At 42.8% G+C, this 20,936-nt stretch overlaps 1 protein-coding gene across 1 annotated transcript in view; it reads right to left on the reverse strand.

The window, feature by feature from the left end:
- THBS2 (thrombospondin 2) overlaps window positions 1-20,936 on the reverse strand; it is a 54,586-nt gene that overhangs the window by 24,798 nt on the left and 8,852 nt on the right. Inside the window, exons 4-12 of the mRNA XM_056852332.1 lie at window positions 15,382-15,578; window positions 12,429-12,569; window positions 10,927-11,023; window positions 9,920-10,090; window positions 6,588-6,764; window positions 5,270-5,443; window positions 4,577-4,704; window positions 4,311-4,463; window positions 2,904-3,122 (exon numbers count right to left, since the gene is read on the reverse strand). Coding sequence (XP_056708310.1) covers window positions 2,904-3,122; window positions 4,311-4,463; window positions 4,577-4,704; window positions 5,270-5,443; window positions 6,588-6,764; window positions 9,920-10,090; window positions 10,927-11,023; window positions 12,429-12,569; window positions 15,382-15,578 — 1,457 coding nt within the window. The remainder of the gene's footprint in view (window positions 1-2,903; window positions 3,123-4,310; window positions 4,464-4,576; window positions 4,705-5,269; window positions 5,444-6,587; window positions 6,765-9,919; window positions 10,091-10,926; window positions 11,024-12,428; window positions 12,570-15,381; window positions 15,579-20,936) is intronic.

The following is a 20,936-nucleotide window of genomic DNA, read 5'->3' on the forward strand; positions in this document are numbered from 1 at the left end:
AGGGAGCATATTGTGTTTTGGGAAAGTGCAAATAGGGTGAAAACAGAAGGAATACTACAGTAAAAGAGGCTACAAGTGGACAAAAACTTAGAATTCGCTGCCAAAACTATAACATCAAACATGAGGATACGTTGTGGTTATTGGTGTGGAAATGGCCTATGTTATGAAACATGCTCAATGGAACAGATATGATCTGCAATAATCTGCATTTTAGAATTATTTTGTGATTATTAAACACAATTCATTCATCTTCCAAAATATTGCTTGCCTTCTATATTGTTCATACCATCTCACTCAGTGCTCCTATGCACACTTACTTAGGAATAAGCCCAGCTGAACTACAATGGAACTTACTTTTAAGTAAATGTGCATAGTTTTGGGTAGTCAGTTTTCAGCATGAAATATTATTCTCCCTTGTTGTTTAGAAGACAATATGCTTTCTTCATGCAAAGCTGCAATAATAATGCAGAGAAAATAATGAATGTTATGAATATGACCTCAATGGAAATTAATTTTGTATTGCATGTAAAAACACACTTTCAGCATTTTTATATGGATCCTGAAAGAATCAGTATCGGTTTCAAACAGCTGATGGGATATCCCAAATATTTGGAAAATGGGAATGGTATAAAATATATAGTTTACATTCACCCGGAAACACCTGGGGGAAGTACAAAGCAAATTCACATATTCAGTAGGCCAGGGTAACCAGAGGCAGCCATGTTACGGTAGTCTGTTGTAGTTGAAACAAAGAGTGTCAGGGCACTCTAAAGACTACCATTTTTGACACCTGACAATGAAAAAGTAAGTTCTGGTAAGTTCAAAAGGGGCTACTCCCCAATAAAAGTGCACAGAATTCCAGCCTTAATAAACATTTAGGACTCTGAGCCTACATTGTCATATGGATCTTATGAAGACCTGTGCCATTAAATTTAATAGCCTTTTGAGGGCTACAAGCCTGCTATAATGGACTAACAATGCCATCCTAAGCAGAGTCACACACTTTTAAGCCCACCAACTTCAGTGGACTTAGAAGCAAAGGTTCCAGACTTACCTGGAGCCAGCTTTGGTGTCCGGGGCGGGGGCGGAGAGCGGCAGAGTTGCTTCGCTCTCCTGGTATCACCCCCTCCCCCCCGTTTCATGGGGGTTCACCTGACTGGGCTAGGGAGCCGATTGCCCCCCACCAATCGGGCAGGGCCGGGAGGCTGTCGCGAGGCAGGGGAGGCTTGGCTCGGCTCCCTCCCCCACTGCGCATGTCCCGGCGGCTCCCGCCCGTTGCCTCAGTCTGTCTCCGGTTTTGGCCCACCCTCCCTCCCTAAGGGCTTTAGATGTTGATGTTATGCTATATTTGTCACAACTAAGGCGGTTTGCGCATGGGGCTGGATGGGTTTTGATGGGGGGAAGCGGCCTGCGTGCCCCTTCCTCCAACTGGGGGACCCCAATAAGGGGTTTTGGGGGAGGCCAAGGCGTTGAGTTGCCGCATAGGGGGCGGCAGGTTTGGCCTCTACCTGAGTGACGGGGGAACACCAAGTGGCGCAAGCCCATGTGTATCCCACATACCGTCATCCTCTACTACTCCCAGCAGGACCGCTGGGAGTTCACGCCGCATCAGTTCGCAACGGGCCGGCTGATGCCCCCATCCAGCCTTCCCATGCTTTGCCAATGCGTCAATAACACTGTTGCCATTAATTTTAGTTGTGGCCATAATTTTCCAATATAAAATGTTTTCCAATAAAATACTGTTCTTTTTTATAATAAAATTGTTATACGTTTATTAAAGATGAGTAGTAGTAAATTATATATTCAGTTCTCAGCCCAATAGCCCTTGGACAGCAAGAGTTTAACTCAGCTTAGGACAGCCCTGTAAAACATCTAGCCTGTGGATTTCATCTTAACATTTTGGGCTGTAGCCCACAAACGTTTTTGCCACTATAACTGTGTTAGTCGTTAAGCCACAGGACTTTTAACTGTTTCTGGACAACTATGTTATCCATGTGTGCTGTTCCTCTGGTATTTGATTGCTTTTGGCTTAATGGCTCTGGATTCTGATTCAGTTTGTGGTTCATTAATTATTCAATTTATTTGTTAATAAGATTGGTTAATTTACTTGCTAATAGGGTTGGCCTAAATTACCAACACAGTATGGTGATAGCTGATGTATCAGTACATATCTGATGCACTGAGGAGGCAAAAAATACCACTGTCACATAGGATGAATTTCAGAAAACCTACATTCCAAAGTGAATTTTGGTAGTTCCAGATAGGTAACCATGTTAGTTTGTAGCAGCAAAACAAAAGAAGAGATTCACTACAAAACAACAACAACAATTCCTACCAAATGTGGTACCAGAAATCTAATAATCATACATTCAGTTCTGTTTGATGGTCCCCAAGAGGACTTTAATAATAATATAGATATTGTTGGCCAAGAATATATTCCTACAAGGGTTTTAAGAGTTTGTCACAAGAGGATAAGAGAGTAAAAGTGAAATATTTCATTTGTCATTCTTTCAATCAACAGAAGTTAAACAAATGGATCATCCACCTTTGCAGTCAGTAACTGACTCATTTTGTTACCATTATGCCATTAATGGCTTTTCCAGCATGGTGTAGTGGTTAAGAGCAGTGGTTTGTAGCGGTGGACTCTGATCTGGAGAACCGGGTTTGATTCCCCACTCCTCCACATGAGTGGTGGAGGCTAATCTGGTGAACTGGATCTGTTTCCCCACTCCTACACACAAAGCCAGCTGGGTGAACTTGGGCTAGTCACACTCTCTCAGCCCCACCTACCTCACAGGGTGTCTGTTGTGGGGAAGGGAAGGTGACTGCAAACCAGTTTGATTCTCCCTTAAGTGGTAGAGAAAGTCGCCATATAAATACCAACTCTTCTTCTTCTTACATACCTTTATGCAGTGATAAGTACCATTGGCAGCACAGACCAGGTTATTATTGGGCCATCCATCAAGGTCAGAATCTTCACCACAGATGAATCCATCACCAGCATAGCCTGTCAGACATTCACATTTGTACATGGGATTACTGAAATGACCCAGGTAGATGCACTCTGCAGATCTGTGGCAGTTGTGTGTCTTGTCTTTGCAAGGGTTTGCAGGTTCACATACCTGAAAACGTAGATCACAAAGATTCACACTGAGATTCAGTAAGAATTAAGGGTATGTTAAAAAACAACAACACAGAACCAAAGCTGAATTATGTAAAGTAAACTGTGGCGTAGGATCTTATATAGAGTGTAGAGAAGGCTGCTCTGATGCAGCAAACCTCATTTCCTTTCAACAAATATACTTGAAACAGCAGCAGTATTACTTTGAGATTTATGAAATGTTGTTGAGTGCTACTATAGCTTGATTTTACAAGCTTCTGTATGACTGCCTTTCAGAAACTCATTTTGCAAATCTGGTTTGACAGAAGTATATGTATAAAATGTCATTCAGATTTTTAAACACTTAAAGCTAGTGAGTGGAGACCCAAATGTAAGTAAATAACTGGGTCTGAACAAACATTGTGTTTCCCAAAGTTGTATATGCCTTTTGACCTATCAAGCCAAATGCATCCCAACTGTCAACTATAGCCCACCAGAAGCTTGAGAAACTCCCTGTTCATGTTGCCTACCATGGCAACAAAACAGGTGAGTTGCCAACACAACAGATCATCTGTACAGGTGATGGGCTGCGCTCAGGTGAGATTGGTCCTATAACCTTTCAGTCTCACTGGAACTTCTTTGGTAAAGGAATAATATTTCAAGCAACACAGAAGACTTTTGGGGCAATCTACAGTTGCCATCTTCCAGGTGGGTCCTGAAGTTCTTCCAGAATTACAACTGATTTCCAGACTACAGAGATCACTTTCCCTGGACAAAACGGCAGCTTTAGAGGGACTTTATGGAATCACATCCCTGCTGAACATCCCCCCTTCCAAACTCTGCCTTCTTCAGCATCCATCCCCAAATGACTGGGAATTTCCCAAGCTGGAGTTGGCAACCTTAGGGCAGTCCTAAACAGAGTTACTACCATGCTAAGCTCATTGACTTTAATGGACTTGGAAGGGTGTGACTGTGCTTAGGACTGCATTGTTTGTCAAGCAAAATTGAAACGTATCTTATTCTATATGCTCTCTGATCATGCCATATGTACTTCTACACCTACAGGAAGACAGAAATTGAAAGGTCATTTTATTTTCATCAGATTTTGGGACTGGCACAGCACTCTCTCCCTTCACCATACCTTTTATACCAGATGCATTATATTTTCCATTTTGTCATGGGCCACTGGCCTTCTTTCAACAACACTTACTTGCTTTTCTTTCTTGGCAGCCTCAAGGCCCACCCCATACGGCTGAGTTCCTTTGTAGCGTGGAGGGCACGGCAAGCAATGGAATCCTGGATTTGTGTTTACACAACGGTGATTCTGGTTTAATTTAAAGCAAATGTCTGGCACTACCACACACTGCCAAGAAAACAAGCGGAAAGATTTATTGAGTTATCTCAATGGGAAACCTCCAACGGTGACAATGGGAGGGGTCAAAGATATATTTCCACACAAACTGAAGCCTCGTGTACCTCATCCAGGTCCTCACAGAATGATCCATTTCCAAGGTAACCAGCAGGACACGGGCCACAGGACCAAGAACCATCAGGATAACTGTTGCATTCTGCTCCGGGAAAGCAAGGATTTGACAAACATCCATCTGCCAGAAGAGCACAAAAGAGTTCTCAGTAGTGTCCACACTAAACTAATCTTGTTTGAAGGGAGGTAAAAAGAGGGGGGGAGGGAACAATGGTAGAAGTGGTAGAACAATGACTGGCTGTACTACTTATAAACATTTTTTCCTTTTTTGTTTGTAGGCTATTATAAATAGTTGGCTATACTGACAATTATTATGAGTATACTTGTTATGAAATATACTATGTAACTTGGTCATAAGAAGGCACAGCGACGATGGCATATGAAACTGACTTCTATTGAACTACATTACTGATCCTTCTAACCCAGTGCTACGTACTCCTACTGTCAGCAACTCTCTATGGTTTCAGGCAGAGGATATGCCTAAGATCCTTTTCACTGGAGATTCTAGGGGGTGAGCGTGGGACCTTCTGCATGAAAATCCTGTACTATCACTTTGATATGGCCCCTCCTACAGCTGATCCCTGTTAAGAAACCCAGCCGTTCTGCAGGGCTCAAATTTCACATGAACAGGCGTGGGCAGATTTATATAAATAAAAGCAAGCTACCCAGAATATCCCCATACACACCTACTGGGCAATCCTGTTTGTTGCACATATCATACCGCATGACATCTCCCACACATGCCTTTCCACCATACTGAGGTGGTGGACTGTTGCAGAGACGAGACCTTTCTCGAATCCCTCCTCCACAGGTAACTGTGCAAGCAGACCATGGAGACCAGGGGCCCCATCGACCATTGACTGGAACAAGGCAGACAACATGAGAAATTAGCTTAGGTAATACAGCCCAGACAACAATAAGCATCAGTACAGTGACCACATACATTATCTTAATTAATTGATTTCAAGATGTCATTGCATTCACCGCAACAGAATAAGTACAAATCCTTTTTCTTGCCTTGCCAAGGAGCTAGAAATCTTTGCAAACACTCAACAGAATCTGCCCCAACTGGAAGCTATTGCTGTATCTGTTTTGGCCAGTATTCACAATGCGCTTATACAGAGGGATAATGTAGAACGACTGGATTGTGGACTGTAGCCCTTGCCATTTTCTAGAACTAGAAAAGTACACCATCCAAGACGATCATCCAGATGGGTAGCTGAATAAAACAGGAATCTGGCAGCACCCTATTCCCACATAAGCCTTTGTGAGTCAGAGTATGTTCAGAGTTTATTTTGTACTAAAAAAAAACCAACAGTCACTATACCGCTGCATTAGAAACACAGAACACCTACACAAACTCGAAATAGTGTCATTTGCATGGAAAATATTTCCTTCCTCACTCCCTTCAACCTGAACTCTTTTGGAAATATTTTCACTTGTTCGAGCTAAAGTTTTGGGGCCCCTTTAATTACTTCAGTGAAATAAACAAGTATGATGGATGGTACACACCAACAAAGAACATTCTACTCTCCTCATAGAACTCTTTCATGCACATGTTGCTAAACCCAAACTACAAGAGTAATCTCTGAAACTTCTGTGGAGGAACAAGTAGCACACCAGGACAAAGCTAGCCTAGGAATCCAATTGTATCTGATAGCATATTACTGTAGTCTCTTTATAGCCTTAATGAGCATCAGATATTCTGAAAGGGCTCTCTTTGAAATGGGAGTGCTAAAGCGCTTGGAGGTGGCTCAAGCCATACTTTCATTGCTGGCATTGTTGCCATAAATGCCATTTGGCCTACACTTTTTTTTATTTCTAGTTGGCAATCGGAGGGCTACATGGCAATTCTAAGTGGGCTACTTTGGGCCTAGGAGCCTCCAGATGCTGACTCCAAGGGAACAGGGTAAAGATTAATTTGCTTAATCTAATGAATGCTTAACATCGAAGGTGTTGTTCTATCAGAACTTGTAACCTAGATATTCAAACCAACAAACTTACTTGGACATGGGGCTGCTTCACATTCTTTAGTTTCCCGGCCACTGCCTTTACAGTTTTTCCCACCCATCTGTGGGATCGGGGAGTTGCAGAGTCGTATGCGAGTTATATTGCCTATTCCACAGCTCACAGAACAGGAAGACCAAGGCGACCAATGGCTCCAGCCACCATCCTGAAGTACTGGCCAGAGGGAAAAAATAATCACAGTTCAAGTACCCGCATTCGCATTCTCAAAAATTCTCAAAAATTCTAATAGAAATTCCCTTTAGAGGTCTAATAAGCATTCAAAGAACTATATTCATTTGTAATGTTAAATCCTACTCTATAACCACTGGCTAAGGGCTGTCTTTACCAGTGTTTCCGCAGCCACCTTTAGCAGTTAGCACATATTGGTTTGAAGAATCAGAATAAGACCAGGACTTGGGGGACCTGGGTTCAAGTCCCCACTAAGCCATGAAGCTAATAGTGACATTGGATCTATCATTCTCTCTCAGCCAAGCTTCCCTCCAGGGTTGTTGTGAGGGTAAAATGGAAGAAGGGAGATCCATGCATGCTACACTGAGGGTTTTTTCCTTCTTTTTTTAGGACGAGTAGTATAAAAGCGTAATAAGCTCAGTTCACAGCTAATTATGCTGGGGTGCAGTTATTGTGCCAGCCCCCTTTTTGGAGCAACACACAAGATTTTTATTGGCCTTGAGCAGGACCATTTTTTTTCCCACTGAAGTCCAGCCAATGAAGTGGGAATTTGACAGGGGCTATTTAAAATGGCTTCCCCTCCCCATTGCAGTTTTTTGCCACAAGCTGGCCCATCCATGCTGTGGGTTCTTCACATTTTAGGGGTCAAGCAGGAATAGGGATGCCAGGTTGCTTTGATTGATGGGCAATTGCGATCGGCTGGCTCGGGCAGGGATTGCACGCATGCACAGGCACGCACGAGGCGATTACAACACTTCTGGGTTTACCCCCGGAAGTGACGTAATCGCATCACGTGCAGCCATGCATGTGGGATCGTTGCCCTAGCCCTGTCCCCAAAACCTCCCACTGGAGGAGAGGGGGGACTTGGCAACCCTAAGCAGGAATTTCTGGGCCTCTTTCAAACAGGTGTGGAATAAGCCTTTTTTCCTGTTCCTTGTGGTTCAGGGGTAGTGGTTTAATTATAATTAGGTCTGGTTTTTCCTGTGCAGGCTACAATAAACAAAGGCAATGGATGGGTTTGAATAAAACACTGGTGGCCATACTAGGGTGATGTTAGCAGAAACCCACAGTAAATCCTTCCCAATGTATTTTGATTTTTTGACTGTTGTGGTAACCAGGGGTTCGGGGGGGGGGGGGGAGAGACCCGAATCGTTATTTCAAGAAAACAGTTTATTCTGGCAGCTGCGACCCAGAGGCCCTAATGGGCAGAAATCTCTGAGTCCCGATCATACTGAGGAAGGGATATTTATCCAAATTCAAGATATGACAACCCATCCACATTCAGGGTAAAGCTGATAGCACTACAGAAATAGAGGCGGCTCAGTACAGTTGCAGTTTCATCCAGTTTCTCCTATCATTGTTTATAGTTCACTCTGACACTCCATGACTCTTAACCCACTTACTTAAAGCACACAGGGAGCAAGCCTGTATCTAGGTAGACATTCCTTCCCCCAGTTTCCCTAGCAGTCTGGATGCCAATTATTACCAGGAGATCTTTTGGGCCACTGTTACATGACAATCCCAAGATACAGTTGACTTTTTATGCTGGCTAAACTGAATGCCATTCCATCAGGGGAATTAATAGGTCGTTTAAATAGGGTTTCGTATTGTGAGAGAGTATGTCAGTGTGGTTCTGGCCAAATAGACACTCTTCAGCATGCTTTGTTTGGCTGTGACCTGCGAGGCTAGGGATAGATGGATAAAGCCTTTTATCCGTGAATCTGCCTCTAGATTGGAGAATTTGAGGATTATTTTAGCTGGGGTGGATTCTAACATTACATTGGCTGTTGCCAAATTTCTTTCCCAGACAATTAAGATTAAAAAGTATTAATTTCTTTATGGATCTGTTAGTTACTTTTTCTTTTTCTTATTTTGATCTTAGTGTGACGTTGTTCAGGGCTGAATTGGCCATGTGAGAAATATAATTAAAGTAAGTAAACCCACGCCCTGACCTGGATGGCCCAGGCTAGCCTGATCTCGTCAAATCTCAGAAGCTAAGCAGGGTCAGCCCTGGTTAGTATTTGGATGGGAGACCACCAAGAAATACCAGGGCTGCTGTGCAGAGGAAGGCACTGGCAAACCACCTCTGTTAGTCTCTTGCCATGAAAACCCCAAAAAAGGGGTCGCCATAAGTCAGCTGCGACTTGACGGCACTTTACACACACACAAGTAAACCCACAGTAAAAGTTAGGGCAGTGGTTTTGTTAATGCAGACTGGCCATTCCTAAAACATATTTTAATCCATATATTTGGTGTCTTGGGTCTTTTTTCTGTGTGCTGGTACAAACAGATTCCTTCAAGCAATGTTAGCCTATGGGAAGGCAATCATCTGTTTGCTATTCTCATGTGCTGAATTCAGTTAAATATGCCTTTTAAATGCCCCCACAAAAGCTCCCATATGGGATCACTCAGAGCAATTCCTGCGATACCTGCCAGCTGTATGGGATACATAGGGTTGCCAGGTCCCCCCTCTCTATCAGCAGGAGGTTTTAGGGAGCAGGGCTGGGGTGACCACACACACATCCATGCATGACACAATTACGTCACTTCCGTGTTTAGCCATGGAAGCGCAGCATTGCCATGGCCGCATTAGCACTTGTTTGAGTGCTAAAGCGGCCACAGCAATGCAGTGCTTCTGGGGGTAAACCCAGAAGTGACGTCATCGCATCGTATGTGCACAGGATCCATGCTCCAGAGAAGCCGGGTGAATTGGCAGGCAATTTCCCGCCAAAACCACCCACCTGGCAACCCTAGTGATACATCTATTTTCATTGTAGAAAAATGGGACAACTTCAAAATACTTCAGGTCAAATCTTAACATATGGTGAAGTTAATAAGGTTGCTAAGTCTGGGAAATTCCTGGAGATTTGGAGATGGAGCCTGGGAGGGTGGAGTTAGGGGAGGGAGCTCAGTAGTGACATGATACCATAGAGTCCAAGCTGCCTTTTCTCTAGGGGAACTGACCTCCATAGTCTGAAAATCAGTTCTGGGAGATCTCTAGACCCTACCTGGAGATTGGCAATCCTATAAGTTAATGAGTCACCTGAGTGTTGCCCAACAGGGATACAATTATTTCATATATAAAACTGAATTCCCAAAGGATGAGCTACAATAAAAATGGGGAACATTATAGCACTCACTGCGATTGTCACATTTGCCAAGGGAACAGATTCTGGTTTGAATGGATGGGCCTCGGCAAGTGTTGCTGGTGACATCACATGACCTTCCTCGCTGCTGGGTTCCAGAACCACATGTGACAGAGCATTCTGTCCATTCAGACCATGGAGACCAGCCCTCTTCACTGTCATCAGCTACAAATCAGAAGGGGGAAAAAAGAGATTACCTCTGCCTTGTTAGGTATTTGTATGTGGAAGCCTAATAAAATAATGATCCAGACAGAGATCCAAACTGTGGGTGAGAACTTCTGGTGTGAAGACCCTATCCACCCAAATGACAGGTTTGATTCAGCCTGGAGTGTTAATCCACCCGTAAGCCACTCTTGTTGTTACAAGGCCCAAACATTGCTTTTCTTCTACTGCTTTCCCTTTTCCCTCCACACCTCAAAACCATACCCTATACTTTGAGAACCTATCAAAAACTAAGGAGAACAATAAAGGTAAAGGTCCCCTGTGCAAGCACCGGGTTATTCATGACCCATGGGGTGATGTCACATCCCAACATTTTCTAGGCAGACTTTGTTTTAAGGGGTTGTTTGCCAATGCCTTTTCCATTCATCTTCCCTTTACCCCCAGCAAGCTGGGTACTCATTTTACCAACCTCGGAAGGATGGAAGGCTGAGTCAACCTTGAGTCGGCTACCTGAAACCAACTTCCATTGGGATCGAACTCAGGTCATGAGCAGAGCTTCGACTACAGTACTGCAGCTTACCACTCTGCGCCACGAGGTTCCTGAACAATACAAGGGATAATATTTTCCGAAGTCACTAAAGGGGGCTAATATATTAACAACACCCATACAGATAAGCTGGCAATGTGAGTAGAGCCAGCACAGGAAGTCTAGTGAGTGCCAGCAGCAGCCTGAGGCTGCCCTTGTAGGCAGTACTTGAAGCACTTGGCAAAAGTGCATGAGTTAGCAGCTCTTCACTATATAGATTTTTAATGTACATCATCTTATATATCATACTTACGGTAAGAGCAGACAGGACAACACTCGCCATCGATAAATAATGGGCTGACACAGTGCACTGCTGGGCATGTGATTTTATGACATATTGTCTTAGAGTCCTACATTCAAAGGAAACAAAAATACAATGATTGTTCAGAAATTAGGCCAACTGAACACCTCCACACTTTTAGTCCAAAAATCCCCCCAAAATCTGCACATTGCATAAATTTTGTTTGACTAAATGAGACTGGCATCCAGTGTTGGGGTCGACTTGATATGATAACCATCTTCAAGTACTTGAAGGGCTTTCATATAGAGGATGATGCCAAGTTGTTTTCTGTTGCCCCAGAAAGTTGGACCAGAACCAACAGACTGAAAATAAATCAAAAGAGTTTCTGTCTAGACATTAGGAAGAATTTTCTAACAGTTAGAGCGGTTCCTCAGTGGAACAGGTTTCCTTGGGAAGTGGTAAGCTCTCCTTCCCTGGAGGTTTTTAAGCAGAGACCAGATGGCCATCTGTCAGCAATGCTGTTTCTATGACCTTAGGCAGATCATCAGACGGAGGGCATCTTGGCCATCTTCTGGGCATGGAGTAGGAGTCACTGGGGGTGTAGGAGGAAGGTAGTTGTGAATCTCCTGCATTGTGCAGGGGGTCGGACTCGATGACCCTGGTGGTCCCTTCCAACTCTATGATTCTATTACTTCCACCTCTGCTCTGGGAGCCCATGCCCAGCTCCTCCCAGACTACCATGGACCAGCTGGACCACACCTGCTCCGAGGGGAGGCATCTGTGTGGCAGCAAGATCACAGTCCAACAAGTCACTCCTGGAGGGGTCTCCAGCTCACCAGAGGATGGCAAAAGAGCTCTCCTCTCCCATAGCTGTACTAGTGCACCATTAAGGTTATGCCACTATGAAAGAAATCACTTGTGCAGCACTGTTGAGAACAAGAAGGAAGGGCTCTGACTGTTGGAGGCAAAGGACACAAGCAGAATTGCCCATATGTTACACGGAAGACTCTACCCAGAACAGGTGTTCATACATAGAGGCAAGCTATCATGCCAGAGTTAGCATGCCATGGTGACTGCAGTGGCATAGGAAAGAGCAACCTTAGGTCTGTTGAATCAGATTGCCCTGAAAGGTTTCGAAGAGCAGTTCCTGATCACCACCTTATCATGTGAAAGTTCTCAACCCCTCTGTTGGGGACACTACTTGTGATAGCTTAGTGTGTGATGGACATTTGAAATGGCAAGGCTTCCAGGTGGCCAGTGCAATCCTAAATGAGTACATTTGGAAATATCCCACTGTGTACAGTGGAACAACTCCTAATAAATGTGTTCAAGACTACAATCTATATCTGTAACGAGGCTCAGACTCAAAGCCCAACAGTTGGAAGCTTCCTCAAAGAACTTAGTGCTCCTTGCTCCATGTTGGATGATGATGCGAAGTTAAGAAGTCACTTCACCCAAACCAGTGTGTGTGAGTTTATGAATTTAAACTAGTCACATACATGCTAAAGCCTCACCTGGCAGTTACACTTCGTACAGCTGTCCACAACCCACTGCGCATTATTTGCAAATTCACGCCCATCTTGCCAGCAAGCTGACTGGTTCCTGAGTGTTTTGTTGGGGCCAAGTAATTCCCACATGATTTCATTCTCCTTAGACTGTACAATGAAAGAAAAAACACATCAGTAAAGGCAAGCTGACCTTTACACTGTGCACAAGCCAACAAGTATGAAACCCTATCCTTTGACTATAAAGCTAGAATACTCAGTAAGGATGCTTGTTTTACCCAACTGAGTGTTCTAGCCAAAAAGAAGCAAAGTATTCAGTGACTATTCCTCTAGACCCAAACTTTCCAGCTAATTTTACTAACAGTGCTTGCCAAAATTACACAATTTCAATGCACTCTACAAAAACAAAACAAAAATTTCCTTCCAACATCACTCATCTTCCTTAGAATGGAAGATGATCTCACTCTTGAGACACACATTAAAGTACTTCAGATCTGTTTCAAATGTATGAATTTGACTCATGACACAAGGGAAAACAGACAAGCAATCAAGAGCCAAGTAATAACAAACAAGGAACATTCATTCACTCCTAAATAACATTTCAGTATGTATATGAATTGTATACTGAGTGTATTTATATTTATACACAGAGAGAGATTAAGGCAGCACAGCTACATTACATATTACAAGAGATGTGAACTAGCATAAAAAACTGGATTTGGGACTGGAGTTTAGAATCAGGATCCTTCAAATTCAGAATTCGGAAATTAGAAAATCCAGAATTTCTGAATATCCATTAAAGTCACACACACATACATAAACCTTTATTGGCATAATAACCGTGTTTCCAGATGCATTTGTACAGACACCTTAAAAGAAAAAAAATTGTGTTCCATCATAAAATGACCATCAGTTAAAATCAGTATATAACTAACATTAAAAAAGATCTCCTTCTAATATTTCAAGCTAATAAAGGCATCTGGACCCTTTAATGACAATTACACTGACACAGCTCTATGGTTACCATTCTTATCCTATACCATCATTCTCTCTGTGTGTGTTGAATAAAAAATGGACAGCGCAAGAGGATATGATGGACTGAATCTGGTTCTTTAAGATGACAACTACAAAACCTTTTTCTCACGTGGTACTTTCTTATATCTGCCACTAACCATAGCTGAAGGAAATATATTTAGCCTGGCCAACATGAAGGCCGTACGCTGCTGGGGGAGAACTAAATTTGAGAAATACTGGGCCATGACTTTCTGTGTGCAAGTGAGGCCAAAAACAAATGGTGAGCAGGTCTTGTTTGCTCCAGCAATTATTATTTGTTGTTCAATATCCATTAAAGTCAATAGGAATAGCCATTTTCCACCTTAAAAAAAACCCACATAAAGGTAAAACCATTTTTAAAAAGATTTTCCTCAGTCCCTTGACCCTTTCCCAGTGCCTATGCCAAACCCCCCCCAAATTGAGAAGATGTGGCAAGTGCACATAGCAACATCCATTATTGCCAAGTAACAGTGCCAGGCCTTAGAAAATTACTGCAATCTGGGCATGAAACCATGGTAAAACTACAATCAGGGAGCACTACCCTTCACGCTTGGCTGTTTGGGGAATGTTTGTTTCGTTTCTCAAGAAGCCAGGCGATGCTGTCTGAGGAACAGGTTTTACTTTCCTCTTCTTGCAAAGCATCCTAGCCTATAAAATTTGGATTCACAGTTATTTGTAACTATTCTGGATATAGCATTATTTGGAATTTCTGAATATTTCCAAATCTGAATGCGATTCACATCCCTAGTTATGACACACAACATACAAATACTATGATGATTATCTATTATGGGCCTTTGCAAAAGTATGACTTTGCATTGGTCCCTAATTCCATCTGCACCAGTAATGTAGTCTTGGCAAATAACGCTGTTGTTGGTAAGATGGGCGTTCCTATTCCTCTGCTAATTGCTATAATACAACTATTCCTGCCCTTGAACAAGTATAACAGTACCTCACATTTGGTGTAGGGACAGAGGTTGTCACAGGTACCTGGACTGGGCTCATTACACCTACATTGTGCCATAACCTCCCACCCCAACCTAGACCCATCATTTCAAATGTCTCAGCGGGGGGGGTGGGGGGTGGGGGGAATGACATCTTCTGTTTTTTGCCCTTACCCATTTTTATCCTTCAAAATGGTTCATTCTTTGAAATGATGGAATACACATCTCTGATTTTTAAAAAATGGCTATCACCCCTGGTAAGGTATTGCCCTCACAGCAAGGCTCTTCCTGCTTTCTTTCATTACACCACTTCCTCTGGCTAGTGAGAATAAATTAATACGGAATTTCTGGAAAATTGTGAAAAGCCACAGTAACATGGTGGCAGCTCAAAACTCTTTTGCAGCTAGGGTTGCCAGGTCCTTCACCACCGGCGGGAGGTTTTTGGGGTGGAGCCTGAGGACAGCGGGGTTTGGGGCAGGACTTCAATGCCAAAGAGTTCAATTGCCAAAGCGGCCATTTTCTCCAGGGCAACTGATCTCTATCGGATGGAGTTCAGTTGTAATAGCAGGAGATCTCCAGCTAGTACCTGGAGGTTGGCAGCCCTATTTGCAGCTGAGGCACAATCTCCAAATGGTATCCATCTTGTGTTAAAAATATAATAACAATTTAAATAACTGACAATTGGCACTCAAAATCTATTACTGGAGGCAGCAGTCTGCTTCATAGCATAGCCAACGCTGGGGATAACATCATAATATATCATCCCTCCATTCTCTGCCCTTTAAAGACCAATTAACAAAGAGCTTCAGGTCATTTTCAAAAGGTGGATGGGTCTCAATGGCAGTGACCAGTTTACAACTAAACAAAAGGCTTAGGACTGTGCTCTTGGCTCATCATTCTGGCTTTTACAGATTTTCTAAAACTATTCCCGCAAAACAGTGTCTGAACATTTGGGGCACACCTACCACTTTTTGTAGATTTTCTGTTAAGCCGTTGACAACAATACGCAGTCCAGTGAGTTCAGTAAACATAGATCCAAGCTCCTCGCAAGAGCGATCGCAGAACTCTGCCTTCTTTTCTGTCTTTTCACCAACATATTCTGTCATGATGGAAGGGTTAAGATGAAGGATCTCTGTATTCTCATTGATGGTATTCACTTCAGCTGACAAGAAGAGAACAAAGAAAGACCAGTTATGTATATGTAACAGCTCTTCTCTGACTAAATCTGGACTCAAATTAAATAATGGGATAATAGGTGGGTTTTAACGACCTCTCTTTTTGAACATGTTTCATGTCAAATTATACCCAAGAAAAAGATTGGATGCATCCTCTTCCCATTATAGTCATGCCTTTTCAGTTTATATTCCAGCTCTAAAAGAGCCTCATTTGAAGCAATAGAAAACAACCCTTTAGGAAGACAATATAATACCAAAATATACAATGCTATAAACAAGAAGGGATCGTTTATATTTCTAATTGTAGACATTGTATTTATTGTGAACAAAAGGTTTGAGCTGAACTACTGTCAACATTCTGATCTCAGAATTAAAAATATGCTGGAAAGGTAAAACTTTTTTATATTTCTTCTTCTATAAGCTACAATGTTTGTAACAGGAAAGCTAATGCAAATATATTAATAAAATTGTCTTATAATTATAATCTCTTCAAGGAAAGGCGATTATCCCAAACTAAATAAATCACCAATTGTGCATGACTGGTCTTTCGGGCAGGAACACTTATTTAACATCCGTTTCCTCAAAAAATAGCTGTGAATTCTTAGTTATTGGAGATATTTCTCATCGTAACTATAGGTTGTGAGAACTAAGGCTGAACCAAAAGGGGGTTCTGCAGACTGTCTGCTGATGCCCATTTTATATCACACTTCACATTTTTTAAAGTAAAATGCATATTTCTTTAAAAATCCACAAGAACAATTAAGACAGCCAGATATTATTGTTGTCCGTACTGGTTTTACCTTACTTACAGAAACGTCTGTGACTATAAAGTATTTTTATTTAAGCACTATCACAACAGGAAGAATCACATAGAAGAGTTTGTGACTTAAAATCTAGTCATAAAGAAATCAGTTCATTTCTTCGTTTCTCCAGAAACATTACTAATAATACTAAATGAAATGGAGGGCTATTAATTCCAGTGTCCCTGGAGTTGCAGTATCACTTCCGGTGCAAACTGGAAGGGATGTCAATGTATGGGGGCAATGCTCTAACATTTGCCCAAAACTCTATGGCAAGCCATGAAGGAGCTAGAAAAGATTTTGAAGTGTAAGGATGTGTCACTGGCCACCAAGACTAGATTAATTCATGCCATCATATTCCCTATTACTATGTATGGGTGTGAAAGCTGGACAGTGAAGAAAGCTGATAGGAAGAAAATAGATTCCTTTGAAATGTGGTGTTGGAGGAGAGTGTTACGGATTCCATGGACTGCCAAAAAAACAAATCAGTGGGTTATAGATCAAATCAAGCCTGAACTGACCCTAGAAGTGAAAATGACTAAACTGAGGCTATTGTATTTTGGTCACATCACCAGACGACAAGAGTCACTGGAAAAGACAGTCATGCTAGGAAAAGTTGAGGGCAGCAGGAAAAGAGGAAGACCCAACAAGAAATGGATTGGCTCAATAAAGAAAGCCACAGCCTTCGATTTGCAAGATCTGAGCAAGGCTGTCAAAGATAGGACATTTTGGAGGACTTTCATTCATAGGGTCGCCATGAGTCGGAAGCGACTTGACGGCACTTAACACACAACACACTATGGCAAAGCTCCCCTAGGTGTTGATGTTACTTCCAGTTTGCGCCAATTTCCCCACCACCACCACCCCTGCCGGCCTGTAGAGCAACAGTGGGGAATGGGGGCCCTGGCCAGGAGGTAGGTGTCCACCTGCAGGTGACCTGCCCCCACAATTCATGGGTTAGGCCCCAGTGTTGTCACTGGACAGGGCCTAGTGATAGCATATTGAATAGCAGTACTAACAGTAGTACATCCACACAACACTAGGAATTGTACTACATGTCATCTGTGAATAAACTAGGGTCATAAGTCTCTGGGTGGGGCCTGGAGATCTCCTGGAATTACAACTGACCTCCAGGCTTCAGAGATCGGTTCTCCTGGAGAAAGTGGCTGCTTTGGAGGGCGTACTCTATGGCAGAGTACCCTTTTGAAGTCCTTCCCCTCCCCAAACTATGCCCTCCCAGACACCACCCCATAAAAAATTATTGTGGTCTTTGACCAGTATACCAAAAGACTCCATCCCAAAATTTCGAGGAATTTCCAAACTCAGGGTTGGCCATCACAATCACGTGGCTTTGGAAAGCTCTACTTACTACTCTCACAACATTTAAAAGTCAAATTAATTATGTGCTAGAAGTAAAACGTAGTTAGGTTATTGCCTCCAATTTACATGCATAGAAGTTATTTCAGCAGTTGCTCTGAGGCCCTAAAACTGAATCTCAAAACCCAAGAGCAACTCTATAAGTAACTGGTATACCCTAAATGGTCTGGGACCTTTGTACCTATGGGACCGCCTCTTCCGATACACCCCTCAAAGGGCATTACGCTATCAAATAACAACCTACTGGAGATCCCCGTAGTGTTGCCAGGTCCCTCTTCGCCACCGGCAGGAGGTTTTTGGGGTGGAGCCTGTGGTCGGCGGGGTTTAGGGAGGGGAGGAACTTCAATGCCATAGAGTCCAAAGCAGCCATTTTCTCCAGGTGAACTGATCTCTATCAGCTGGAGTTCGGTTGTAGTAGAAGAAGATCTCCAGCTAGTACCTGGAGGTTAGCAAATCCAAAATAGCAGCAAATCAAGCATTCATTAAATGCAAAATAAGTCTTTGTTCACTTCAGGCAAGTAGTCATCATACAACATACAATTATATAGTCACTTTTTGTGCAGTATTATGCAAAATAAATCATAAACAACTTGTAGTAACAAGTGTTTAAATTAAATTCAAAAAGTCTTATGCGAATATATTGCCAAACTTGCACCAAGAAGATGTGGATGTAATCACAATAGCATAAGACTTTTTGAATTTAATTTAAACGCTTGTGACTACAAGTTGTTTATGATTTATTTTGCATAATACATCACAAACAATGACTATATAATTGTAAGTTGTATGATGACTACATGCCTGAAGCGAACAAAAACTTATTTTGCATTTAATGAATGCTTGATTTGCTGCTATTTTGGATTTGTAACTAACTACATAGCAGGCTAACCTTTATTTACCAGTACCCTGAGGTTGGCAACCCAAGATCCCCAGCCTGAGCGATATCCAGCTGTCCTTAACCAGGACCAGAGCTTTTTCAGCTCTGTCTTCAGCCTGGTGGAACTCTCTGTTAAATGAGACCCAGACCCTGCAGGACTTAGCTCAGTTCCACAAGGCGTGTAAGATAGAGGTGTTCTGCCAGGCCTATGGTTGAAGGCTGCAACGGTTCCATCATAGCCAGCCTTTTTGGATGTAAGCCACCCGAACCCACTTTGGTCGGGAAAGAGCAGGTAAAAAATCTAATGAATAAATAAATCAGGAGTAATTCTGGGGCAGCAATAAAATTCTAACACCATGTAAGCAAAGAGTAAATGACAACAAAACCCAGACATTGGATCTGTAAATAATCAGACACACAAAAATCAAACCCAAACGGTTTGGCGGGAAAGCTCATCAATCTAATCATGGTGACAGTTATTGAGCAAACAGTGTTGCAAAGTCCGTAATCAATTATTTCCAGCACTCAGTAATTTAAATAACTTGGCCATTTTGGCCTCCAGACAGGAAACCCTAAAAATGCAAGACAGCATCACAGAGCAATTCATCAAAGACTGCCGTTTGCTTGAGTGTCATCTTGACTCAATGAAATCAAGTATTCTTGCTATGTAGGAGCATAAAAGCTTGTGTGCTGAAACTGCACATGTAACGCTTTTGCAATCATCAGTTTCAGATTTTGACACCAACCTCAATCATGCCTTGGCCTGAGCACTTTAAGAATCTTATTAAGGCTCAGAGCACCGCACCACCAGGGGTACAGACATTCAAACTATTTCAGAAATGTTCAAACCACAGTTCTTACTGGCACTCGATAACCAGACAACATCTACAAGTGGGAATTTGCTGGGAGGCCTGAACTTGTTCTGGGGACACGCAAGTTTTGCATTTGGTTCGTCACATGCTTTCCATATTGGAAGGAGTAAGTGCAATCATGACTGAGAATGTGTGTGGTCATGCCTTGAAGTTAGGGTTGCCAGCTCTGGATTGGGGAATACCTGGAGATTTTGGGGGTGGAGCCTAGGGAGGGTGGGGTTTGGAGAAGGGGAGAGACCTCATCAGAGTATAATACCATAGATTCCACCCTCCAAAGCAGCCACTGTCTCCAGGGCAACTGATCTTGGTCGTCTGGAGATCAACTGTAATAGCAGGAGCTCTGCAGGTGTCACCTGGAGGCTGGCCACCCTACCTGAAACTGTGCACTTCTGAGATTAGGCCACTTAGCTATTGGATATTTTTGTTTGGTTTGGCTAATTTTTTGCAGATTGACTCTTCTCAGGCCTTTTGTCTGCCCTTAGTTTTATTGCTTCAATCTTAGTTTGGAGCATCTGTAACACACACACGCACTGGGCTTGCCAGGTCCCCCCTGGCCACTGGTGGGGGATGGGAGGGTAGGGTTGGAAAACTGGAGATCTGGGGATGAAGCCTGGAGAGGACAGTGGGGTACAATGCCATAGATTCCACCCTCCAAAGCATCCATTTTCTCCAGGGGAACTGATCTCTGTTGTCTGGGGATGATTTGTAATTCCGGGGTTCCCCAGGTCCTACCTGGAGGCTGGCATCCCTAACGTGAACACACACACGTTATTTGCAAGTCTTGCATTTTTAAGTTGGTCTTTGTTACCAGTATCAAATTTCTGTTGTACATTTAAAAAAATTATTTATTAATTGATAAAGCTCTTTTCTATTTTAAATATTTTCCCAAGAGTCTTTCATTTTTACTCCAGCTTATTTTGAGGTGTTGTACATGTCTATCAACACATGCACACTGCAGGAAATGTGTTTCTTGTTTATTTGTTTCTTTTTCCTTAGTTTATAACGGGAGGGAGGCGGTCAGCGGTCTGATATTGAAGAATTGCCATGGCCCCGTTCCTGTGTCTCATGTTTAAGTGATTCTGTTGGTTAGTTTTGACTGGCCTATAAAACTCCTTAACTGTGCGCATAGAAGTTACAGGGACATATTTCCTTCATTTGATCACTTCTCCGCCCCCCAAAAAACTTTCAAAGGACAATTAAGCAAAAATTGTACATCTGCTATATGGAAGGAATAAGAACTACTATGTAGATAGGGTTATTAACCTCCTGGTAGAGCCTGGACCTGGACTTACAACTGATGTCCAGACTACAGAGATCAGTTCCCCTAGAGAAAACAGCTGCTTTGGAGAGTGGGCTGTGACACATTATGTCCCACTGAGGTCCCTCTCCTCCCCAAATCCCACCCTGCCCAGGCTCCAC

Source organism: Euleptes europaea, chromosome 7 (assembly GCF_029931775.1).
Source record: "Euleptes europaea isolate rEulEur1 chromosome 7, rEulEur1.hap1, whole genome shotgun sequence".
Lineage (NCBI taxonomy): Eukaryota > Metazoa > Chordata > Lepidosauria > Squamata > Sphaerodactylidae > Euleptes > Euleptes europaea.